Source organism: Lagopus muta, chromosome 1 (assembly GCF_023343835.1).
Source record: "Lagopus muta isolate bLagMut1 chromosome 1, bLagMut1 primary, whole genome shotgun sequence".
NCBI lineage: Eukaryota > Metazoa > Chordata > Aves > Galliformes > Phasianidae > Lagopus > Lagopus muta.
Window position 1 is genome coordinate 12,666,865 of NC_064433.1, and position 26,002 is coordinate 12,692,866.

Sequence of the window (26,002 nt, forward strand, 5' to 3'; positions counted from 1 at the left end):
GAACGCGGCTCCGTGCGACACGCGGCCGGGAGCGGCCCGCGATTCGTCGCCGCGCCGTGAGGCCAGGAGGGAACGGCCGGCCCGCGGCAAGGCGGCGGCGCGGCCCGGAAGCGTTACGCAGCAGCGCTCGGCCTTCCGGAGCTGGGAGGTTTCGCCATGCCGGACTACCTGGGAGCGGACCAGCGCAAGACCAAGGAGGAGGAGAAGGAGGACAAACCCATCCGCGGTAAGCGGCGGGCGCGGAGCGGAGCGGGGCAGGGCGGCCGTCGGCCGCGGGGATCCTGGCCAGCAAAGGCACAAACGCAGATGCGGCCTCGGAGCGAGCTTCTGTCTTGTCTTTATGATTGGCGACTTAAGCCTTTCTTGTCTTGTTTCAGCGTTGGATGAAGGAGATATCGCCCTGCTGAAAACCTACGTGAGTAACGCGCGTCCGCTGCTGACCGCGCTCGGCGCTGCTGAGGCCGCACCTCGAGTGCTGCGTGCGGCTGTGGGACAGCGCTGCTAAAGGACGTGGAGGCCCTGCGGGTGTCCTGGGAAGGGCAACGGAGCTGTGAGGGGTCTGGAGCACAGCTGTGATGGGGGCCGGCTGAGGGAGATGGGATGGGTCGGTCTGAAGAATCACAGAATCACAGAATTGTAGGGGTTGGAAGGGACCTCTAGGGATCATCGTGTCCAACCCCCCTGCCAAAGCAGGTTCCCTACAGCAGGTCACACAGGTAGGCATCCAGGCAGGTCTTGAACATCTCCAGAGAAGGAGACTCCACCACCTCCCTGGGCAGAAGAGGAGGCTCAAGGCAGACCTTACTACTGCTTTCAGCTGCCTGAAAGGAGGCTGTGTGGGGGGGTGTGAAGTTGGTCTCTGCTTGCAGGTAACAGTGATAGGATGAGATGGGACTGCCTTGAGTTGTTCCAGGGGAGGTTCAGTTGTATTAGGAACAGTTTCTTCTCTGAAAGGGTGGTGAGGCACTGGCACAGGCTGCCCAGGGAGGTGGTGGAGTCACCATCCCTGGAGGTGTTCAAAAAATGTGTAGATGTGGTTTAGCGGGCATAAGTTGGACTGATGACCTTAGAGATCTTTTCCAACCTTAAACGATTCTACAGTGGGTCTATGAAAGAACTCTTCAGGATAAAGACTTTTTTGAAAGACTTTTTATTTATTTATTTATTTATTTATTTAGCAAATTGATACAAGGAGGACCTTGTAAAGCAAATCCAGGTCTGCCTGCATTTGGCAGGGCGATGCAATAAAATATTTTATCACAGATGAGAATATGGCTTCTGATGTGCACCGTGAAGATTCTGCTATATTTGGGGCTGGTAGAGAGTTTGGGGAGGAAATAAAAGCACTCATACAAATAGGATTTTTCACTTCTGTGCTGTTGGCAGAACTCCTGTATGTAATCTTTACTAAGACTTGTTTTGAAACTTAAGAATGGTTAAAAAAACATAAGACCAAACAAATTCAAAAGCAAAAACAAATCTGTGAGTAAAGATGTGAAAAAGCTTCCACTTGCACAATGCTCAGAACTATGAAGCTGCACCCTGCTCGGAGTTAACAGAAATGTTATAATATGAGCTTAACAATGTTGTCTTTGGTTGTGATCAATAGTTTTTGTTATACCAAACCCATCTACTGAATATCTTGATGCTCAGCAGTTATTGTCACTTTTTCCTAAACATGAAATTATTGATTTGCAAAAATCAATGTGATGTTTCTTTTCCAGGGCCAGAGCACATACTCCAGGCAGATCAAGCAAGTAGAAGATGATATTCAACAACTACTTAAGAAAATCAATGAGCTCACTGGTATCTTTCTTTCTTAACATGGTGTTCAGTAGAAGCGCTACAAAAATGAGTATTTGAAGAAGCTGATTTCAAACCACTTCTTTGATGATTTTTATTTTTTGCCAAAGGCTGCATTTTTTTATTTTTGTAACATGCAATTTTTATTTTGTAGGTGATGGTCTTGCTTTTGATTGGGCAGGGCTAAGCTGCACATATACATTTGTAGTTTAACAAATTTGTATTTAAAATTGTAAGCCTGTTCATTACAGTAGTGTGAAACAAATCCTCTGTCACTAGTTAACTTATGGGTGTCCAACTACATTTGAATCATGAGTGAACTTCTGTGTACTGCAGAAAGTCAACAAATTAACAGTAAGTAGTGGTGCCACTCCTTGCCCAATAAAGAGAAGCATAGCAGAACAGTTAGCTTAGTGGTGTTGGTAGCCTGGCATATTCAGCTGGCATAGTCTTGTATCTTTAGGAAACTTGAGGTTCACTAAAGTTGTGCTTTTGCATTTAATTAGAGATCTCAGGAAGTTTCCTCGTGGCCTGTGTGTAAGGTTATTGACGTTTGAAGACATACCAGCTGCTTCTTCCTCCTCACCTTGTCTGTGTTGTACACAGGAATTAAGGAATCCGACACCGGCCTGGCTCCTCCTGCTCTTTGGGATCTGGCTGCAGATAAGCAAACTCTCCAAAGTGAGCAGCCTTTACAGGTTGCTAGGTGGGTGCACTCTTTTTTTGTCCTTATGGTGGAGCTGCCTAGTGTTAAAAAAGCAATTTGTAACTCACAAACTCTTTCTTTTTGAAGAAGAGTCATATTTTGTGCAAATTGGAAGTACTTTTTACCGTTGTATCAAAAAGCATACAAAATGTTTATAAAATATCATACATGATGTTATGCTTATGAAGAAGCAGAATTGCTTCTGACAGGTTCTTGGCAATACCAGGCAAGGTATCGGCAGGTAGGCCAACAGTCTCATACAGAAAGAAAAGTTGAACTTGCCCAGCTGGTGAAGGGGCTTTCTGGCTGTACAGCACTCCTCAGGAAGCAGCCTAGGTCTAAGAGATGCTCTGTCTTCAGTGACTAGCCCAAATCTGAACCCAGGGTGGCTCCACCCCTTCTGGTCATGTGGGGAGCACAAGTGCAAACAATTTGCCTTGCTCCCTAGGCCAGCCACACCCCTTCACCAGGTGCTCAGTTACTGGTTCAAGCCCTGACCAAACCATTTCCTTACAGATGTCTGTGCTACTTGTGCTTCTGTTATCGTTGTATGATGCTATAATATTGGAATCACAGGTTGTGTAGCTCTTTCAGTGTGTTGGGAGCATATATCCACCATCTCTATCCTCATGCTTACACAAATAGGCAAGCAGTTAATTCTTTTCCTGATGATGTTAATTGTATGTTGTGTATTAGATGTACAAAGATAATCAATGCAGACTCTGAGGATCCCAAGTACATTATCAATGTCAAGCAGTTTGCCAAATTTGTGGTGGATCTCAGTGACCAGGTGGCACCTACTGACATAGAAGAAGGCATGAGAGTTGGGTAAGCAAAATCCTTTGTGTTACAGTTTTACTGAAGGCTGAAGCTTCTCATCTGATCCATTAGTTTGACAGATCAGCAACTGTCATTTGGTATTTTCACAGGGATTGAAATCATACCAATAAGGTCTTTCTGTTGGAAGGCAGTTGCTAATCTGCACACGGTGTTCAGGGTATTTTGAGTTTGATGTCATTCTGGTGAAAGTCAGTTCAGTGCACCAGACTGAAACCTTTCAGTGTGGGCCTCAATAGTCCCTGCTTTCAGGTAACCTGAGCAGCAAGCTTCCACCTTGTCTGTCTTGGCAGATACACACAGAGCTGCTGCAGGAAATGTTTGCTGAAGAGATGAAGCCAATTATCTTGAGAATCAATATTGGTATCTGGGATATTTTGAAGTTTAGTTTTTAAAATATTTTGGAATTAATATTTTTTGAAATATTAAGATCCTCTGCAGAAGGAATTCTGATCTCAAGCCATTCTGTTAGCTTTAAGGGCTGGGTTATCTTGATGCCGGAGGAAAGAATGGTTTAAGAATTCAGCTTCTTCTAATTTGCAGTTAGTTGTTCGTGACAGTTTTATTAACTGGTGTTAAAATAAATGTTCTTTATGCCTTCTCACCAGAGTGGACAGAAACAAGTATCAAATCCACATCCCCTTGCCTCCAAAGATCGATCCCACAGTCACCATGATGCAAGTAAGAACTACCTTTACTTATTTTACTTTGCTTTGTTCTCTCTCCTAATTTTGATTACTTACAGTTTTATTCTTGGCAGTTGAAAGCCTACAGAGGCTGCATCAAGGTGTTAACTGCTCACTTATCTTTTTGTTGTGCAGGTGGAAGAAAAACCAGATGTCACTTACAGTGATGTTGGTGGTTGTAAAGAGCAGATTGAAAAGCTCAGAGAGGTGGTTGAAACCCCTCTTCTTCATGTAAGTAACCTTCAGGTTGGAATTTTAATTGTTTTAAAGCTATGCTGATCATCTTTTAGCATTTGAAAAAGCAAGAAAAGATGTGTGTAAAATGTCAAGGGAAAAGAGGTCTAGTTCTGACAAATGAAGTCCAGGCCAGCCTGGTTTTTGTTCTTCACTGATGATTTTCTGAATTTGCATGTAATCTCTGCTGCCTTCTGTTTCTCACCATTGCAGCCTGAAAGATTTGTTAACCTTGGAATTGAGCCTCCCAAAGGAGTGCTTTTGTTTGGGCCTCCTGGTACAGGCAAAACACTTTGTGCCCGTGCTGTTGCTAACAGGACTGATGCCTGCTTCATCAGAGTAATTGGATCTGAGCTGGTGCAGAAGTATGTGGGAGAGGTAAGAGCAATTCTTAATGAAATGTGGAGTGAATCACAGGCTTGTAGTCCTGGGGATAAGGCACCCTAGTAAGTCTAATGGATGAACATAGTAGCATGCTTGGAGATACAAGGGGGCAGAGGGACTGTCAGGCAGATGGGTGTAGATTGGGCAATCAGTTACAACACATGAACTATGTTGTCACCAATTAAATGAATTTTGCAGTGTGGAGTGTAATCTGTGTTATGGGAGGACTTCGGAATGAGGATTTTGTTTCCAGCTCTACCACTTGTTTTTCAGTTGGCCCTGATGTCATCTGTACTTCTTCTGAGTTCAGGAATAGTAATCCGCCTCTCATCTATAAATTGCTATCAGATTTATGAACATATTGTTATGTATATTTATACTAGTAAAAGAGTTTTATCATTGGAAGCTAGAATTGTTTGGAGACATGATATTTTTCCTTTTAACATGCTTTGAGTCTGTAACAAAGTCTTGATTCATTTTGCTTTCAGGGAGCTCGAATGGTTCGTGAACTCTTTGAAATGGCCAGAACTAAAAAAGCTTGTCTTATATTCTTTGATGAAATTGATGCCATTGGAGGTATGTCTGTACTATGCATAGCTCTGACTTCATGGGAGAAATTGCAGATTTTCCTTTCGTGCCTGAATTCTTTATCTTGGTTGCTGCATTTCAAGAATTATGCTTGTAAATACCTAAATACTCTAAATATTTAGCAAAACTACTACCAGCATGTCCCAGTCTGAGAAGGCGTCAAGAAGTGGTTTACATAGCTTTAAGACATATTTAGCCCAGATGAGAAGTCATCTCAGCATGTTTGGAACATGCAGATAACTTAAACTTTAGTTAAAAAAAATCTGTGTTTGGAAGAAGTACTGTAAACTGAAACCCCCTTCAGATTCTAGACTACTTAGCAAATCTTTACTACTACCTAAAAATCACATTTCATCCCCTCCCCCCTGAAGAAAGAAGTATTTCAGTCCTGAGAAAGTAGACTTTGGTTGAGGGGAGATGTTAAAACAGAAATCCAGCCCATTTACCAATCTCAACAGTTTGGCCTGTTATTAGCAGGGAAATGGGCCCTTTAATGTTAAGGGTGCATCGTGGAATCACAGAATCACCAAGGTTGGAAAAGACCTCCAAGATCATCCAGTCCAACTGTCCACCTATCACTAATATTTCCCACTAAACACAGCACTTATTATAGCTGACAGATACTCACTTTTTATTTGAACTGTGTCATCTTCAATGAATTCCTTCATATCTTCTTTCAACTCATCACAAATATTTGTGTGTAATTTAAATACTCTTCTCCTGCTTTCCCACACGCAGCAGCTTTGATATCTGCCTGCTCTGAAGGTCTCTCTGCTGTTCTGTGTTTTGTCTGTCCAGGTGCTCGCTTTGATGATGGTGCTGGGGGTGACAATGAAGTGCAGCGCACGATGCTGGAGCTGATCAACCAGTTGGATGGTTTTGACCCACGAGGCAATATCAAAGTGCTGATGGCTACAAACAGGCCAGATACTCTGGATCCAGCTCTAATGAGGCCTGGCAGGTTGGATAGGAAGATAGAGTTCAGCTTGCCTGATCTAGAGGTCAGAATGCTTTTTTTCGCTGCCGAGTATTTTCTGGTATCAGTGTTTCTTCAGTGTGTTTCATTACTGTCTGGATGCAGTTTACAAGAGTTACTGAAAGCAGCACTCCTAACTTATGTGAAACTCCACGGAAAGTTGGGGGATTAAGTATGTGCCAAGGAAAGTTTTCTCACGCTGCCCAGATTTCATCCCTGGCAAAGAACCTGTACTTATGTTTGCTGTACATTTCTATCTTAATAGATAATCCTTTAACTGGTTCTATAATTTAGATCTTAAGTTGGAGTGTGCGTTATTTAGTTCTTTTTGAGAGCTTTCTTGAAGTACTTCTCCCAGTAGAGCTCTTTAAGATATTTTTGTAATTCAGTTTCATGGACAATTATTATTCCATTGCTCAATTATTCTAGTCCAGACATAGGAAACGACAGTCAGGTATCGAGTAAGAATTTTATTTTCCATTTGCCCTTGCTGAGGAAGAGGACAGCTGCACTGAGAGCAGGTCAAGTCGTCACCTCTTTCATAGTGTGAACATTTCTGTCTTCTGTGCTTTTCCAGGGGCGGACTCACATATTCAAGATCCACGCTCGCTCCATGAGTGTTGAAAGGGACATAAGATTTGAGCTGTTGGCTCGACTGTGTCCTAATAGCACAGGTAAGGTGAACTTTCATTTAGCCATTCTGTGTATGCTTCGTCTCCACTGGTGGTCAGTGTTGAACTTATTTGTCCTTTTTTTTTGAAAGGAGCTGAGATTCGCAGTGTGTGCACAGAGGCAGGCATGTTTGCAATCCGAGCACGCCGAAAAATTGCTACTGAGAAAGACTTCTTAGAGGCAGTGAACAAAGTCATTAAATCCTACGCAAAATTCAGCGCCACTCCCCGCTACATGACCTACAACTGATATCTTGGAGTGCTTTTCCTGCTTCTGCAGTTCAATTTTCTGTGAAACCAAAATCTGTCTGTATGTGGTAACTCCTGGCTTGTTCTTGGAAGCTAGAAATAAATGAAGTGTTCCAAACAACAGGTGGGATTTCCTTATGAATGAGTTTTGCATTTACTGGAGTCTTGCTGCTATAGAAAAGAAATCTCGAAGTCTAACAACATAGCAGTATATTTTTTAAAGGGTGTACATACATGAAACAAGGCAATGTTGAGCTAGGTCCCCAGTCACTGTTTATACCCCCAAACCTATCATCTCTGCTGTAGTGGCACTACAGCATTCCTGAGTGACTGCAGTGCTTCCTAAGTTTTGATATGTCATTACACAGAGGGTGACCTCGATTGGGTACTCATCCTTCATAGCTTACAGTTAGACAACATTTGTAGCAGACAACGTTAAAAGGGGGATCTTTATTCATCTACCATGTTCTTGCAGCTTGGTCACTGAAAACCAAGCCTTTCGTTTTCTCTTTTTTCAAGCGTTGCATGAAAATAGAAAAAAAGCTTGAAGGAACATGGGAATGTAAAGCTTTATGGGAACTGTTACATCTTAAATATGAGAAAAGTTATATCAGGCTTTCTTATAAAAGAAGTGTATGCAGAAGGAAAAGTGTATGCAGTGAATGGATATTGTTAGCCAAAGCATCAGTGCCTTAATAAACAAATTTAGGCATTTTGGTGTATTTGCCCATGTCTGATCAAAAAACTGATCTCAATGGTTATTTTTGTAAGAACATTTTTGGAGAGGGGTGCAGGTTTAGTGGTAGGAAGAGAATGTTGCCATTTTTTGAGCCAGAAAGTAAAGTGGATCAGAAATTAGCAATGATTCAATATCAGATTATCAATACAGTGCTTGAAATTAAATGCTTGAGCAGGATGAGTAAAGGATGTACAAAGAATTTGGAGCTGATCAGGTATCCTGTATAATTGGTGCTTTTGCAGAGAATGGGGGAAGGGAATATTCTGAAAATTAAGTAGCATCTCAGCATCAACCCAGACTTGGGTTGTGCAGTGCTATTTGCTGAGGTGAGGCTGCAGCAGTGAGGATCTAAATGTAATGAAGAGGAGAAAGAGCAGAGCCCTCTCCTGAGTTTAAAGGATGTGAGTTTGTTTGACGTGCTGACAAGCTTAAGATAACTGAGAGTTTAAATCCTATCTAAACAGCAGTGGGGAGATGAGCTTTTTCAGTAGTTAATGGGCTGGAGGAGGAAGCACTGGGTCAGCTGATAGCAGCAAAGCACACGACTCAACAAAAGCTTCCAGATTTTATGTTGCTGGATGGATTACAACAGTGCGGGCAATAATCAGGAGCAAGTTGCACAGTGCTAGTGCTGCACAGGCCGCATGGAGGATGGCCTTGACAAAGGCTTTTGATCCATTCTTTCAGCAGTTACCCAGGCAGAGCAGCATTAATTGCATCATGGTGTGGCCTGGTGCAGAGAGGGCTCTATGGGGGTGCTAAAGCCAGAAGGGTGAGGAGCAGGAACCTGAACACTAGAAAGCAAGCAAACTTCAGTGCAGATCTGCATCAGCATGATTTGTGGAAGTGCTTCAGAGCCGCTATGAAGAATGCAATGCAAAGGATGATGACCCCAACACAGGGAATGCTTCCTCAACTCTGAACGATGGGTAATGCAGTCCATAACTACCTGTGAAGAAGACATCCGTTTGATTCCCCCCTCATCATCTTTAATTTCTGTTAGCCCACCAGCAGGGAGGATTTCCTGTATATTCACCTGAAGATTGTCCCCTCCTTCAGAAGGGTAGTATCAAATCTGGTGTACACACAGTTGTATTGCTTTAACCTAACCCCACATACACGTGTGCACTTGTTTGCTCATTTGATGCCACAAAATACAGCTGACCAGTTGTAGGGAAAGGTATCTTGCCTGGGAAAAGCACTAGTTGCCCAGAAGCTACAGATTACTGAAGTAGAACCATAAGTAGGCATAACTTTTCTAGAGCTTTTCTGAAAGTCCCAGTTAAAGAACAGAAGATGTGCACAAGTAGGAGGAAGAAGGGAAAGAAAAACAGCACCAGCTACTTCCCAAAACCAACTTAGACTGTACGTGGCTGCTAAAATGAGCAAGAGAGAGATGCATATTTTTGTTAGGTTTCTTTTTCAGAAGCATTGATGTTTGCATGCTGGATTTGATGCCCAGAAGGACCTGTATACCAGTGGTAACCCTTCCCAGCCCACCCCTTAACAACAGACTGCAGTCCTGCAGTCCTTGGCTTGTCCCACATGCAGTGTCTTGCTGAGACAAAGTGGAGAGTTTCAACTTGTACTGATAATCACTTTATTTTAGAATTTGACAGGATTTTGATGTGAACAGAAGAGACTACATAGTTAAAAACCAAAGCTGCAACAAGCTGAAAGTAGAAAAATATATACTGTATGCAGATACAAAGGCTTGTCAAACTAGTAAACATTATAAAATGTACCCAAAGTTGTTTAAGTAAACTCACACTGTGTTAACGTGCATTCACACTTTGAACTCCAGCTAAGCAGTATCTTCTGATGCAGAAAGCTTTCTATCCCTGGTGGCAGGGCAGTTGGAGAAAGAAAACATCTTCCCGTTGCCCCTGGTTCTTGGGAAACTCGGTTTGCCTGAAGCAAACCATAATTGCAACAGTGTGAACCAAAATAAAAAGTAGCAAGTTCTGCACTAAGAAGAGGGGAAATCATCTGAATTTCTGCTTGCACAGGACCTTTGCTTTGAGGGTGCAAAACAAAATGGCACTGATCCTCCTCTACTGCCCATGTGCTACTGAAATATCTCACAGAGGAACACTTCCAGATTCCTACCTCTAACCAGTTTCATACTGATAGCTCAGGGAATAACAGGCATTATTTTGCTTGAAGTGTTTCCAAATTTTATGTTTTAACCTGAAGTTAAACAGTACTATAGTGGCCAGGTTGTAAAGACAAAAGAAAGAAAAAAGAACCTACTTTTTCATTAAAAATAGCCAAATGCAATTTTGAGTTCTACTGAAATCTATTTCACAAACACTTGAAAGCTGAGGCAGAAGCAGCTGTGCTGGTAGGTAGAAAGACATCTCAGGCAATGGAAAAGTACTTCTCTCTTGGACCTATGAGACTTCAGGCTCTATCTAACCTTCTATTCCAGCTTAAGAGACTGCATATAGGGCATCATTTCTTAAGTCCATTTTATCAGACCTCATTCCTGGCATACACAACTTTTGTCTTCAAACAGGAGGACAACATAATTTTTGCTTAAAATGTGTTGTATTGTTTTCTAGAAGGTATAACATGGTTTTGGCAGTGTAAGTACCATATTGATAACATAATAATTAAACAAAGGTTTTCTAATATGAAACTCACAGTGAAAATAACTGGGCAATGAAGAGATCAGTACATCTGGGACAGGTTAGATATTTAAAAAAACAAAATGGTACCATCAAGATTTAAAAAGAACAGCAGCTAATGTCACCAGTGTGAATTCATTGATCCAGCTGGCAGAGTACTAGTTTATATACATCTGTGGTATGCAGATGTTGACATCAGGCTTTAAAAACTGTTTAAGAAAATTCTGTAAAGACATTGGTACAGTACATTGGAACTGCAGAACAGCTGTCTTCTGCAAGTGAGTTAAAGTGCCCATTTTCTCAACAGGAATAGGAATGTCACCTTGTCTATCAGATTGTAGCATAATACAATAACTTCTCTCATCTTGCATAATTGTGAGGTCATGTCACTGAACAGCTATACCCTGATTGAAGGAAAAAATTCAAGAGCATGAAGGCTTCCAATTCTTTGTCCATTCTTCCTACAGAAAGTAAGCCCCACTCTATACCCGTACATACAGACAGCCTTAGGTACTCTTTAACCTGTGCAAATTGAATATTCAAAGAAAGTCTCTATCAGCATAAGTTCAATGTCCATTTTGCCAGTTGCCACTCTTCAGTGGTCCAAGGCAGTCTGTGAGGCAGACCTGTCTTTCACTTGGCAAGCAAGGACAGCATCATGAATACTGTGAAACAGCAACTCTCTTGTTACAGTCTTATCAAAAAAATTCAGTCTGGTCAGCTCATTCATAACTGGGCCTACAAAATAAAAAAACAAAAACAAAAACACAAACATGGCATCAGTGCACAAACCAAAGTACAAGGATGGAAAACAGTACCTCAGGAAGACACTGACAAGAATTATTGAGTCCTACTTGTCACTATTTAAAACATTTAAAACATCCGGACGAATCATTACTCCTCTACTCCAAAAGAAAGTAATCCTCCTTTCTAGCTATACAGAGAAGTCCATTATTGGCTGAAGATGTTACAGTTCCAAATATTGAAGCTGAGAACACTTCAAGCTTTTCTTATTACATTATTAGAACAAGTGCAAGCTACAGTGTGTGTATCATTCACAGTCTGCCAGCTGGAAAAAATGGAAGCAAGATCTAGTCCTCAGAGAACTCATTACATCAATGTTTCACTTCCAGCAAAGTGAAGACTCAAGGAGCTTGCTCTTCCCCAAATCCAATTTTAATGCAAAATTAGCATTGACACTACTGAGGCACCTGGCAGCAGAAAATAAATTCAAGGCCAGAGGAAAAGAGATGAAATATAGTCTTTCCTACAAAGGTCACACAAAAGCTCAACTCACCACTACAGCTGGCAATGCAGACACAGACACCAACTTCTTTGTATTCTTTTATAACCTGCAATACAGTTAAACCAAAGTTAAACACGGGTATAGCATTGTGCACGTAGCAGCTCTGGAAGATGTAAGCTGGTTACCATGAGAGCTGCACTTTCCACATTCCCCAGTACTCAGCTGAAACTTACGGAGCTACAGAATTAAAGCCATGATTATATGAGATACTGTCTTGTATCCCAGCTGACAGTTACATCCCAGGACAGGCTTCCTGGTGGGAACTTAATTTACATATTATCTATGTTTTTGAGAAACAAACAAATAAATAAAAACTTACTGATTTTAATGTTTTTGCTCCAACTGAATCCACAAAGTTCACTGGGGTGAAATCCAGAATTAAAGAATGGATGTTTGTTTTGAGCTCCACAAAGTGTTCAAGCTCATCAGGAGACCCATCTTGTACACCTGCAAATTTTCCATTTACAGGTAACCCGTCATTTGCTATCTCATGTTTTACGCTCGCTTCCACATCATTGGTCTGTGAGAGAAGATAAATACAATTAAACGATAGCCAGTACTCATCCAGTGTAGATCCCCTTCCTCTCCGCACACGTTCTTCCAGATGCCAGAATCAACAGTGCGGATGGTATCTATTTATTACAGCTCCTCATTTGAATTAATTTTATTATATCCTATTTCTGCATGATTAGTCCAAGAACGTAGGAGGGAGGAGCAGAAATAGGATCCTCCATCTTCTGCTCACAGCACTGCTGTTACAGCATGACAGTGTGAAAGGCTCTGCTCCACTAACGCTGCACCTGAATGTAACTACGGTTCAACATGATTATCCATTGCAGTCACGATCCTCTGACCCACAGTATTCCTTAGCAGTCTGACCTTTACACTTCACAGCACTTCACAGTGCTTGTATTCCAAGCTTTCCTGCCTGAGTAGCACCCCGTATGAACAAGAATGGTAATACCAGAGAGCATCATGATAAAGTAGAGGCGAATATTTACCGCAGAATTCACTAGCTTCAGTACAGCCTTCTTTTTTACTTTATTGGCCTTCTCTACCTCCCTGGCATGCTTCTTCTGGGCTTTTCTTCTTGCTGCTAATATGGCACAAGGGTCCACTCCAGTCTGGCATAAAAAGAAAGCACGATCAGACGAGATTGAGCTTTTTAGGATGACACCGCAGTATCAATTAGCACTGAATTCATCACTGCCATAAATTTTGAAGATGCCTGCATTATTCAGTGTTCCTTGGTGGTGGTGAGAACAGTATAAAGGAAGAAGGAATAATCTTCACAAGCACTGTGTTAAGATGAGGAAGAGATGCATAACATTCCTTTCTTGAGATCAGAGGTGCCATATTTCAACAGAATGCTGATTTGAGTGCAGAAAGTGAAGGGGAGATAAGTGTGTGTGGACACAAATCGCTAATACCTCTTGCTTTCTGAAGAAGTACCACCCACCTCTTTTGTGTAAGACTCGTCAAGGGAGCTACAGAAAAATGGTTCAGAAATTAGTAAGGATGTAATTGCTACCAGGTCAGGCAGTTTTGTTACTGCCATCCCCACTCAGTCAGACCTGGGTTAGGCAGGAGGTGAAGCATACTCTGTACGTTGTTTATTCCCTCCCTGTGTTGCTGTTTGCTAAAATGGTGTGCAGTTGGCTGCAGGATTACCTTCTCATATTTTACTGATGACCGGGGGGCACCAGAGAAACACTGCACTAGGGGCTACACCTGAAGGGCCTGAAAGATGAATGTGTTTCAGAAAAAAAAGTTTGAAATTTCAAGACATAGGTATTAAAGATTTTGCTTTACTCACCTTTTTCTTCAGTGCACTTGTGTATGACTCACTATTGGCAAAATAAAGTGACGCATTAGCTTGAAATATTTTTATTCCAGGGTATTCTTTAACCTAAGGAAAAAAAAAACATTGATGTGTTAAGTATTGCCTTGCATAGGTACAAGACATGAGGATACTTGTAAACACACAGCCCAAAGGCCAACTCAGAATGGGTATTGGCATGTATCAAGGATAGTCAGCAGTGCTGTGAGCAAAGCCAACTGGAAGATCAGAGCCTCCACCCTTCCAGGTGTCATATTGCACAGAATCAATGTCATGGGACACTTCTGTTTAGAACAAACAAAGATGTAGCATCTGAAGGAATGAAATATTTACAGTTCTCTGATGTTTCTATTTGAGGCTGATATTAATATGAGGAAATCATGCAGATCTAGGAACACTTTCTTTTAGCCTCCCTTTATATGGGCATGATTTCCTTCTTTCTTTCTCTTTCTTTCTTGCGTCCTCAGCTACACAAGCAAGAGCCTTTAAGATTCTTGGTTGTAAACAGGATTTTTTGTAGGTCTCAATATCACTTCTTACCTTTACTTTAAATTAAGTCATCTCTGAGCAGCCTGCACTCTGACATTTTACATGAAAACGACCTGACCAGCAGCAGAGATCCTATGCTGCCAACCTCATCTTTATATAGGAGTAGCAAAAGCAAATTGGACTTGGTGTAACAAAAACAAAGTCTCCTCTTCTTTGAATATGGCTATAAGCATGTCCATATACATATATACACACACACACACACATATATACATACACACACAATACTTTGCATCATATTCTAAATAGAACTACTGGTGAGAGAATGTTTTCAGTTACTGCATGGTCTTCTCATATAGGTTTTTATCAACTGGTTCCTGAGTAAAAAGGGATGTAGCCTTCAAAGCAGCACCTGTGAGAACATGGCAAAGCATACAGGAAATTGTAGCTGCTGTTTGTGAATAAATGCAGCACGTTTAGCTCCATTATTGCTAGATCCTATGTATTTAAAAACATACTGCTTTTGCCAGCTTTTGGTTGAACAATATCACATTGATAAGAAGCTAAGCGCATGGCAAGCAATTATGCCATTAATCAAGTCTGTTTAATGAGCAGGGGATAGGATGAAGGCAGGGAGATGCTGTTTAATAAAGCTTGTGCCTGGGGCCCATGGTACAGGAAGGATGTGGAGCTGTTGGAAAGGGTCATGAAGATGATCAAACAGCTGGAGCACCTCTCCTGTGAAGAAGGGTTGCGGGAGTCGGGCTTGTTCAGCCTGGCATTCCAGCCTTCCAGTACTGTCACACAATTAAAGAAGCTGGCCTTGTTTGCAATTGTGTACACAGCAGGTACAGCATTTATATTTCTACAAATCTTACCATTCTGTACTAGGCCAGCACAACGATAATTAGCGTAAAGGTTATTTTTTATCAGCTCCTAGGCAAACATACATGCAGGACAAGAAGGTAGCATTCTAAACAATATGGCTTTTCCTATTAACATTTATTTGCTTCCTGAAAGAATATCACAGGTGCACACCAGACAGCTGCCACAGTCATCTTTGTTCCAATACATAAAACCACACACAAAAATACACTCCTACCTCTTCATACTCTTCCACATCACAGTAGATATCTGTGTCAGGAATCTGACCAAGGATTCTGTATTGAGGTCTGGAGAGAAACGGAGGCAAACATTTCACTATTATCACTTAAAAAGTGGAAAAGTGAGTACTTAAAATATTTTGAATCTTATTTTAAATAGTCGTTCTGCCTGCCACAATTTTATCCAAATGTGCTCAAATGCAGTGGGCAGTGTGGAAGAAAAAAACCAAGGGGCTATTGAGTGATAAGTCATGCCAATTGCTTCTGTCAGTGCAGAAACAATCTAGAAACAGCACTGTAGTGCTGCCATTTTCTGAACAGCATTGGCCACAGCATGTGGAATTTACAGAGCAAATTTTCTTTGGTTTGAACTGGTGCTACTTCATTGACTATCTTATAAGTACAGCAGCTCGGACTGGCACAATATATGCTGCAGCTCCAAAAAGCCTGCTCCCAGGTCAAGCATGCCTGAGAAGATGAACATTCCCAACTCAGAGGCAGTATGACAGCAAAGAACTGTGAAGTTTGCAAGGATCAAACCACGTACAGCTGACAGAAGAATATGCTTATTTATGCAGAGTGGAAATCTCAGGATTTGGTTGCACTCCAATGCAGATGGGAAATGAAGACTTTTACAGATTTTCCATCTAGATAACCAACACCTTGAGCATAGCGGCCTTGTGTAACAGGTGAAGTCCTATTCACACATGCTAGAAATCATTCTGCTCTAGATCTGGAAGACAACTTTTATGGTGAACTAAAAGCTTTGTACTGAGAGCAAGAAGTGATCTGAAAAACTGGAAGGGCACGGATACTTTTTTGATGAATTAGAACTTCTTTATAAAATACTTAAACATTCAGCTAGCAATAATCTGACACAGCTTCTTTAGTTTGACTGTGACAGTGCACAGAAAAATTAATCATTTACTGAACCTAACACCAAACAGGTTTGAAGTTCTGAATTCCAAGCATTAAAAACAAGTTAAACAAGATTAAATTAAGTAAGAATTCAAAATTCCCATCTATGACTGAAATTCTGTTCTCAGAAAAATAGAATTTGAACCCAAGATCAGGGCCATGGGTCATGTCCTGCATGAACTACATTATTAAGCAGATTCTATACTGTATGCAGTTGAAGGGAAAGGTCTGCTGCTTATTTGCATCCCTTAAACAAACAAAACCACACAGAAGTCCAACAAGCACTGATGTTAATAAAGAAGAAATCTGACCTTTGTGTTCTGTAAATAACGGTTATCATTGCAAATGCTACTGCAGTAAGCAAGCCGTAGTCTAGTCCCAGGAAAAGAGAAGCCACAAAAGCTACAACCCAGATGGCCTAAAACAGAGAAAAGTTCTGAATTAATATGCATCTCCTGTTAACACAAAAACAATACCATTGTTCAGCCTGAAGCCCATGTACCTCTTCTGCTCAGGAACAGGCTAGGATGTAATTCATCATGATAGCAGACTGTAATTGCCTTAACCTTTGAAAAGCGTGTAAGAGCTCAAGGCACATTAACATAACATCTGACAAATTGTCCAAAACTAATAAATACATTAAGTCCTATTCTCCAAACTGAGTTAACAGCAGACTCCCAATGCTGAAGGATAAAGAAACATACAAAGTGTGCTAAAGTAGCTCTCATTTATTTTCATCTTTTACTGAGCAGTTGTTGCAAACTCTGCTACTTGCAGCGTGAACTGTTAGCTGTATAAATAAAATACATAAAGAAGGATTGCCCTGAGAACTCCTGAACAATTAATTGTCTTTGCCTGGATGAGGCACCTGATTCCATACATATGCTGAGAGGAGCTTGCTACTGAAAAGGAAGAATTCAGTGCTTCAAGTGTGCTAAGGTCTCTGTGCCATACCATATAGAAACTAGTTGCATTTCTGAGCTATTTCACAGATCTCAAAGCTCAAGCCAATAATGGGGACATACCATTTTATTCTGATGATCTCAAGGATTTAGTTCTGCAGTTGTCCAGAGTTTTGGAAATCATCATATATATATGGCTGCAATTAACTCCTGAGGTTGGGTATCTGACCCATGAGGTCAAGAACTACTTATGTATCAGTACGCTGAGGTCTCTGCCACCTTTCCACGTTCCCCCAAAAGTAAGCACACTGCTACAAATCACAAATCATCTTACTTTATGTCAATGACAAACTAACATTAATCCAGAAAATCACTATGGACAGGTTTGTGGTTAATCTTAGAGGATGACAAATGCTTTCATGTAGTTTTCTGTTACTCTGTTTCAAATTCCTTTCAGACATTCCTACAGCCTTCAGTACAGTTCCTATAGCAACACTGCAAAAGCTCTGCTTTTACCACAACTAAACTACTTCTGATCTGAGCTAAACGCTGTTGAACAAGCACAAAAACATTCTTGTCTGCAAAAGATCACTCTCCAAGGGTATTTAATGTGTTACAATGCAATCTGTAATTTCCTGCTAAGTTTCTACACCGTTTTGGAGGATAGGGAGGAGCAAAACTTTTACTGCAGTTAAATATATGCTCTAAGTGTCCATTACTCACCAGTTCAATCTTACTGGTTCTCCAGAAGTGAGCAATGTCTCCAAACTGTTTAAACATTCCTTTCAGGTTCACCATTACAATTGCAGCCAGCACAGTCTAGGAATATTACAAAAATGTTATTTTCAGAAGCAAAATATACCTACTTCAAAGCATCGAAAATAACTGTTCTCTGTGCTCATAAAACTGATATACGTCTACTGCAGATGTTCAGCTTAACAAACAACTTTTCAGGTAGTTCAGTGGAGAAATATTTTTCTTCCTGTCACAGAAATGGCAAGCCAGAATCAGTACAATTTGATTTACTGTCCTTCCCAGCAAGAGAAATCATATATTCCTGAGCTTCAGGCTGCTGCAGTTATAATGCCTGCAGTACTTGAAGCAGCTGGACTGTAATCTCAATCTTCAAGTTTCTCTGCAATATCTTGTAAAAATTCTGTGCAGTCATATGGGTGTAAGCCAAGATACATATCTTATTAAGAAAGCAAACAAACACAAAACAACAAAACAGGAATCACATATCATCCCGTGCATGTCATCAGAATCATGTGGGGTTTTTTTGATCAGTGTGCATCCATCCACATGAATAAATTTTAATAGAAATAAGTAAAATTGTTTTTACTTCAACTCATTATGCTGAGCCATCACCAAACCCCAACCCTCTCCAGCTGATTTATAACTCTCATTTAACTTTTCAGCCTCCTTCCAGAATTCCTATCCTGCAACAAAATGGGAATCATTTGAAGATATTAATTGTATGTCTTAAAAACAGAGTCCAGGATGCTCAATATTAAAAATAACAGCAAAACAGCATGCTGCATTTTTCAAAATATTTATTAATTGTCAATCTAACTTACAGCAAGAATTTACACAAAATTGAAGGGTTTCTGAACCAAGCCCTGACTGGACTTACTCATCAACCACTCTATAATCTCTGCTGTAAGCAATACTAGCTGGCTTCTGTTCACTGACATGCAGTACTTAGCAGGCAAAACTACCTTACCTGTGGAAGTGGCTCAAAGAGGTATCCAATTGCCACAATTACCAACAGAACCATAATTGAAGAGAGTGCACCTGCAATCTGAACAAAATGAGCAAGAAATGACATCTGAATAGCCAGAAATGCCCCAACAGGGCAGTATTACTCATGAGCTAACACTTCCTGTGCTTCCCAAAAGGCCAGTTGAGTCATTTCTGATCCCTCCCACAAAATTTGTCCATTCTCTCTGTCATGCAGCCTCCTATCCTGGCCCAGACAGGATATGAAACAGAGGAAACTGCAGTTCTTCTTCTGGCCAAGGCAGAGAAATAAGGCAGTCTAGTGAAACTCCAGTCTTCAGCTTTGGAACACAAAAAATTGAAAGAAAAAAAAAAAAAGGAAAAAAGAAAATAAACTTTGGCTCCAAATTTGGGTTTACATACCTGAGTTTTCCCACCAGTGCTTTCCTGAACAAGACTCCGGGACATTGAGCAAGTGATTGGAAAGCTTTGGAAAAATGACCCCACAGAATTACATATTCCCAAGGCAATAAGTTCCTGTGTAAAAAAAATCAGAGCAAAACAAAAGTTACACCTAGCAACTGTATGAAGGTGGAGCTATCCTTACACAATAACAACCACCTCTTATTTACAGTGCTTTTATAGCTACCTTATCATAACTTGTGCATGTGAGAGAAGCACAAGTGCAAGTTAATGCACATTAAATCATCTGTTAAATGAAGTATTTGATAAAGTGCTGGAGACATTTCTCATCCTTAAACGTTACTGTGATTAGTGAGACTGAAAATTAAAATGAATGACAGAGTTGTTTGTTTTTAAGAACTTTTTCAACTCATGGATAACTTGAATTTTAATGCTAAAATTGCATCAAAAATGATTTATCATACAAATAATGTTCTCCACTTTCTACTCTAAAATATCTATTTATTAAGAATAAAACAAACAACAACTGTATTACCACCCACAGGAAACAAACCAACTATTTGCAATGGATAAATAAAAAGTAAAACATCATTGGAATTTCTAAAACCATATATAATGGTTCTTTGGTACAGAAGACAATATACTTATCACATGGGAACTCAATGTTTCACTGTGACAGAATGCAGAAGTAAAAGAGGTGCCTACCAGGAGAGTAGCCTAAGTAATGGCTGTCCCAACAATTATTATTTGTGCACACGTCCAACTTTAACCAAAGTTTCCCAAAACAAAGGTATAAGTGTAACTAATCATTAAAACAGAGCTACAAGAGCTTAAAATAACTCCTGGCATTTAATCGTGTAGGCTGCCAAAAACTTGATTCCACAGTGAAAGAAAAACCCATTCTTGTCCCATATGTCTTTCTGCTTTAATAAATAAATGAAGGTGATAGTGAACATTTTCCATAGAAAAATTCAAATACTTTTACCTGATTCCCATCAATGGTGTAACCATGTTTAAGGGCAAAGATCTTGGCCATAGATACAGCCATTGAAAATCCAACTATTGCTATTGCTACTGCATCTATAAATACTGCTGGGATGAGTTGAATCTCAGGAACTGCTGGTGCACTTAACCTTGGAGAAGAAATAAACGGTTACAATTACTATCATAAAAGCTACACATTATATGAAAAAGGTATAGTTTGAATGAGAATGTAACACCCCTACCCTTGAGGAATTTTCCCAACAACATCCACTCCATATGACTCAGTCAGATTCATTCCAGCTGAAACTCCTGTGCCGATAATGACCTAAAAACCCGCAAATGCATCAAGGGCTAAGAAGAGATAAATATGTCTGAAGGAATAACAGCTTATTGTTAGTAATACACAAGGGATAACATTCATTTGTCAATCAGTTTTCTAAGAGTTAGTGGTTACAGAAGCAGATAAAAGGAGGAAGTTCCAAAGTTTTCCATTCATCGCCTTCAACCCTTGCTGATTTCATTTGCTGGAGACAACTAATGGAGCATGTTGTGGTATGATCCAAATCACACAAATATACCCCTTGCTTGAGCTAAGCCCAGGTAGAATAGCATGTATTAGGAAATGCAAACAGCATCACAGAATAGCATGTATTAGGAAACTCAGTGCAAGAGAAGGATTCTGCCGCCATATTTTCTTGTGCAGAGTATGCATGTTATCTGCAAAAATAACAGGTGCAGCAGCAATGAAAGCTACAGGTCTAAGATTGTGATGCTATTGCCTTACTATTAAACAATACTCTAAAGCATCTCCTCCATCATCTCTGAGAAGCACCTCCTTTCTTCATTCCTCATGCCTTCACCTACTCCCTTGGCTGTGATTCCATGCAGGTTGTTTGCTAGCTCCAGTTATCTGAGAACTCATTTTTAAATCCAAACACTTTTAAAAGTGAAAGTTAATGTGAGATGTGGACTAGTAAGATGGTCTGATACTTGACTGCAGGACTGATTGTATTTTAGAAGACTACACTAAAATCCATGCATAGAGAAGTTTCAGAAATAGAGAAAGGAAGAAGTCCCACTGTTTCTTGCTCCTCTTTCTACCACGGCATTTTAAAAAGAAAGCAAGCCCTGCAGAACCGTTGGAACAGGCATCCATAAGCACCTTTCTCAGGAGGGGATTCTGAGCTCTTGTACTCCATGCTGCTCAGAGACATGTCATGCCGAGACTCACTCAGGTGCCAAAGCTCAATTCTTATTTGGGAGCTCATGCCTAAAACTTGGGTACATCAGTGCCTAAACCTGATGAGCATCCAAACACTCAACTGGACCAAGTCTCAAACAAATTATATTCCATAGAAGTTACCTTAAAGCCCCATAAGACTTGATAAAAAATGAGATTTTTTTCTACAAAAATTCTACAACTTTAGAAGAGGTATGTAATTAAGCTACAGAATTTCACAACTGACTTACCACAATGATCTCCATCGGAATAGGAACTGGCAGTTTCTTCTTAAAGCGGAGATTGATTTCCTTGCCAATCAGCAACAGAACGATGCATGTTAATCCAACAATCAGTGCAGCAATATTGGTTGTTGTTATTTTTGAAAACACAGCAACTAGGCTCTGTAAGACAATAGGAGTATCTCCATGAAGGTCATAATTATCCAAATTTATTTTCTTAGGGTGTTTGCCACTGCTGTTTTTATTCTACATCTATAACTGCAGCCAATCATTGCTTCACCCAAATCCCCGTTGTTCCAACAAAATACAGAAGTTCAGAGTATCTCAATGAGGGAAATAGATTTGCAACCATTTATAGTACCAATCTTACTCAAATGGGTCAAAAATTTGAGAACAGTTGCTATAATGGGGGGAAAAGCCCAAATCTCATCTCTTATGCTCAGCATTTTCACACATATTTCATACAGGCATCGACATGAAAGGAGTAAATACCAATCTCTTCTAATACCTTCAAGTATTCTTTGGCAAGTCACATCTATTTACAGCTGCAAAAGCCATTTCTAAAGGATAAAGCTGCTGATAACACCACTGAAGTTACCATAGCAATGTGATTAAATAACAACAATCTTGCAACAACTGGCCATTACTGCAAAGTTCTTTCAGCTGAAAAACACCATTAGAAAGGGTGTGAAAGAAGTAAGCTTGCTGAAACATAAAAGTTACTAGAGGGTAAATAAATCCTCCAACCATTACTCCATCTTCTTCCACAGCATTTTAAAAAGAAGACATAAATGACCCCTGCAGAGGTCTTTGAAAGAAGATGTACACATTCTACTTTAGACAGAAGGAAAACTACAGCAACTACAGGGATATTATCAGAGTCCTGGCAGCTCACCTCAAATGCACACCTTCCCTCTGATTTGTTTGGCAGTTAGTATCTTCATATCTATATTACTGAACTAAACAGCAAATTCAGCAAGTAATAATTTAGCAAAATAATTCAGCAAACCTGTGTGGCCTTGCATCCAAATTGTTGAATCTGTGCAATTACACAAGAAAGATTTCCAAGAAACATTTCCTACAGCCTTCACCACTGTAACTGAAATACTGATTGCTCAGCAATAAAAAAGCTTCAATCTGTTTAAAAGCTTTGGTTCTCACAGACACTTGAGACTTTCCCTACCCTTCTACTCAAGGTTTTTTGTCTGCAAAATTGCAGCACTGCTTATGTAAACTTGGAGCTTTCTAGAATGGTAGGCAAATCAGATCTGGATGCATTTCAACTCCGTTGTTCATAACAACAAGAAAAGTAATCACAGAATCACAAAACAATTGAGGTTGGAAGGGATCTTTGGAGGTCATCTAGTGCATCCTCCCTACTCAAGCAGGGTCCCTTTGAGCACATAACCCAGGACTGTGTCCAGGTGGCTTTTAACATCTCCAGAGAAGGAGACAACCTCTCTGGGCACCTAAGCCAGTGCTCAGTCACTCTCAATGTTTCTAATTGAAATCATAACTAAAGCTTTAATTTATGCTTTGGTTGTGATTTCTATTAGAAATGTCCCTTTAAACAACACTTTGCTGTAAGGTATCTATTAAGTTTCTTTCCAAGTACCACTGTCAATTTTAAATTTAAGTGAACAAGAGCTTTTGAATTTACTGAAGTCATATTAACCAAATAACAGCTTTACACTGCATGGTTTCTCTTCTCTCCTATAATTATGAATCAAATGTTGTGCATTAGACAGAAGGTGTAAGGAAAATAAGGCTATGAGCTATGCCAAATACTGGATCACTGTATGCTCCAAACAATCAGTTCTAATTTGATAGTCTTTAATACACAGTACTTTTTACATGGAATGCCTTGCTTTAAAAATTAGTTCTCTTCCAGTGCTTTAAAGAACAGGTACATTTATGATGGCACAGCACTTTATGTCCAGTCACACTGCAAAACAGCTTACAGACAGGAAATGAAGAATACAGCCATCAGGAACCATGTGTGAAACTCAAGAAATACAGACCGGACAAAGTTCTGAGAACATTTCCTACTTTTGGAAAACATCTCTGGTTTACAGTAAAACATGTCATACAAAGCTTCAGGCTTCTATTTCATTAGGAGGACAGATGTTTTCCTACAAGAGACCCATTGCAATGAGTTTCATCTGCTCACGCTGGAGTGTGCTGATTTATTCTCACCCAAGATACACTTTAAGATGCTCAAATATTGCTATAGCACTTAAAGATCTGACACCCAGTTTTGAATATTAAGGAACTGTTCTACTTAGTGGCAAAATACTTTTTTTTAATAGAAAAGGACTTAAGTACTAGACCATGACAACGTGGCATTTACATATTTAGTGAAAGTAGTTACTTACATACACAACTGAGAGGGGTCCACTGTATCGGCTAGTCTTTACTCCAAGCAGATACTTTAACTGTGATGTGAAGACATGAACTGCAGCAGCAGTAGTAAATCCTCGCACCAGAGGCTCTGTTAAATAGATGGCAACAAACCCAAATCGAAGGAAGCCTAGACACAACTAATGAAGAAGAGAAACGGGAACTGTGTGACTCTCATTGTAATCTGAATCTCAGCAGTACATAGCAGACAGATCTTCTTATCCCCAACCCAAATGAGGCAGGCCTGACCCAGGCCCTTTCATAGCCTCGATTCAGGAAGTAGCCATCAGTGCACCAAATCTTCCATTCAACTGGCAGGTACAACACAAGACACAAGTAAACAGGTGCTTGTATGCATTTATGGAACATGATGTAGAGTTCTTTTCTGACAAGATAGGAAAGAATGAAAGGGGAGGTCCTATTTTTGCCAGTCAAGCCAAGAAGCCCAGACACAGACTTGCTTCCCACGCATCTCCCTGCAAGCCACTTCTGCTGCATGGCTGCCATGAAGCAGCCTGCATTCTACACAGCACACTGCTGAAGCATGAGTCTGTTGACTGAGATCTGCTGCCCCTTGCAGCTGCAAGTCTGGCAGCAGCTCTTACAACAAACTGTGTGCACATACCTGGATAATTCCTGAAAGAAAGGCGAGGGTCACAGCTACTTGTACCCGCTTGTCATCTCTAAGACCAAAGTAATCTGAGGCATCTGTAGTGTTAGTTGAGTTATAGCCTACAGAGATCACTTCATCAGGCACTTGTCTCACAGCAACCCCACCAACCATCATACTAATCACAGCAAAAGTGCCTGAAATAAGGGGGAAAGGAAAATAGTAAGTTAAAATTCTGGCAGGTGTAAGGAACAGTTCCAAGCTTCCTTACTACTGCAAAGACCCATGGAATTATTTGATAATAGATTCTTGATAGCATATTTTTTAGTCACAGAAGTTACTCCAGTACTCAGCATCACTAAAGCTATTTAGATATCAAACGCAGACCTCTATGGTAAGTAAACATCATCCATTTTTCTATCTCAGTTTCTATTATGCAAATTAGAGACTCATGGCCAGACAGATGGTCGACAACAGAGATGAAATCATAGTTCAGGAGTTCACAGCACACGTTTCTAGATGTAACCACAACCCTCTCGCCCCAGCTCTTTGTTCTTTCCTAAGCAGGATAGATAAATTAACAGTAAAAGAACTTGCTCATGCTCAACACATTTGTGTATTGCTTATTCACTTAAATGTGAGTTTACAGAAAACCACTACACTTTCTGTTTATGTAACTTAATTTGTAGAGCTTTGTTAGGCACAAACACACAAAGAATTTCAGTTATCCATACAGTTATACCTATTGATATATGCTTGGAGGTCCCAAAAAAAGTATACAGAAAGACAGGATAAAATGAGGAATATAGGCCAAATACTGGGGGAACAGCTGCCAGCAAAGCATAAGCTAAACCTAGAAAACAAACACAAATACATATGTTAGCAGAAAAAAACAATTTCATGCAAAAGAATTCAGGTCTATACTAAAGCTGAACTTGTCTAATATGAGCATCAGAGATGTATCACAGGTAAAGAGAAGTCTTGCAGAGAATATTCTTAAATAAGTACACATAGTAGTTTAAGACAGTGTCCAGAAACTTGAGTGATTTAATTCAGGAAACCATAAGTCCGTAACTACAGGCACTGCAGATGTGCATGGGTTTGTTAGTTTGTGTGCACATATCTTTGGTTGGAAGATTAAGAAGAAACAGTTAACAAACACATTTTGTGGTTTTTGTTCTCAAAAAATGAGTGAACACTCCACCATTAGAAATCCAGAACACATTTGATTTTTCTCCTCCCTTTTAATCATACATGATTTTCATGGCATCTTACAACTGACCAAACACTTTCTTCCTCGCCTCTTCCCAGAACGTGTGGGATTACATAACACTTCACATATCC

The 26,002-nt window shown here is 40.3% G+C and overlaps 2 protein-coding genes across 5 annotated transcripts in view; one reads left to right on the forward strand and one right to left on the reverse strand.

The window, feature by feature from the left end:
* The first annotated feature begins 17 nt into the window (after window positions 1-17).
* Window positions 18-7,803, forward strand: PSMC2 (proteasome 26S subunit, ATPase 2). Its single transcript, XM_048947153.1, has 12 exons — window positions 18-226; window positions 378-415; window positions 1,725-1,806; window positions 2,410-2,509; window positions 3,206-3,337; window positions 3,955-4,027; window positions 4,168-4,263; window positions 4,480-4,644; window positions 5,139-5,226; window positions 6,037-6,239; window positions 6,792-6,888; window positions 6,978-7,803. The coding sequence occupies exons 1-12, from the start codon at window positions 157-159 to the stop codon at window positions 7,133-7,135; spliced, it is 1,302 nt and encodes a 433-aa protein (XP_048803110.1). The 5' UTR covers window positions 18-156; the 3' UTR covers window positions 7,136-7,803.
* Window positions 7,804-9,445: 1,642 nt separating this feature from the next.
* Window positions 9,446-26,002, reverse strand: part of SLC26A5 (solute carrier family 26 member 5) — a 32,665-nt gene continuing 16,108 nt past the window's right edge. For 3 of the 4 annotated variants that reach the window (XM_048942480.1, XM_048942476.1, XM_048942464.1), the window contains exons 5-20: window positions 25,401-25,511; window positions 24,674-24,855; window positions 24,024-24,188; window positions 21,658-21,810; window positions 20,430-20,512; window positions 20,189-20,336; window positions 19,204-19,317; window positions 18,785-18,862; window positions 17,785-17,880; window positions 16,471-16,577; window positions 15,241-15,310; window positions 13,626-13,718; window positions 12,811-12,933; window positions 12,129-12,329; window positions 11,801-11,855; window positions 9,446-11,241 (exon numbers count right to left, since the gene is read on the reverse strand). In XM_048942480.1, the coding sequence (XP_048798437.1) occupies window positions 11,099-11,241; window positions 11,801-11,855; window positions 12,129-12,329; window positions 12,811-12,933; window positions 13,626-13,718; window positions 15,241-15,310; window positions 16,471-16,577; window positions 17,785-17,880; window positions 18,785-18,862; window positions 19,204-19,317; window positions 20,189-20,336; window positions 20,430-20,512; window positions 21,658-21,810; window positions 24,024-24,188; window positions 24,674-24,855; window positions 25,401-25,511 (1,922 nt within the window). In that variant the 3' untranslated portion in view covers window positions 9,446-11,098. Of the gene's footprint in view, window positions 11,242-11,800; window positions 11,856-12,128; window positions 12,330-12,810; window positions 12,934-13,480; window positions 13,550-13,625; window positions 13,719-15,240; window positions 15,311-16,470; window positions 16,578-17,784; window positions 17,881-18,784; window positions 18,863-19,203; window positions 19,318-20,188; window positions 20,337-20,429; window positions 20,513-21,657; window positions 21,811-24,023; window positions 24,189-24,673; window positions 24,856-25,400; window positions 25,512-26,002 lie in introns of those variants that run through there. The other variant, XR_007376540.1, reaches the window with a different exon arrangement.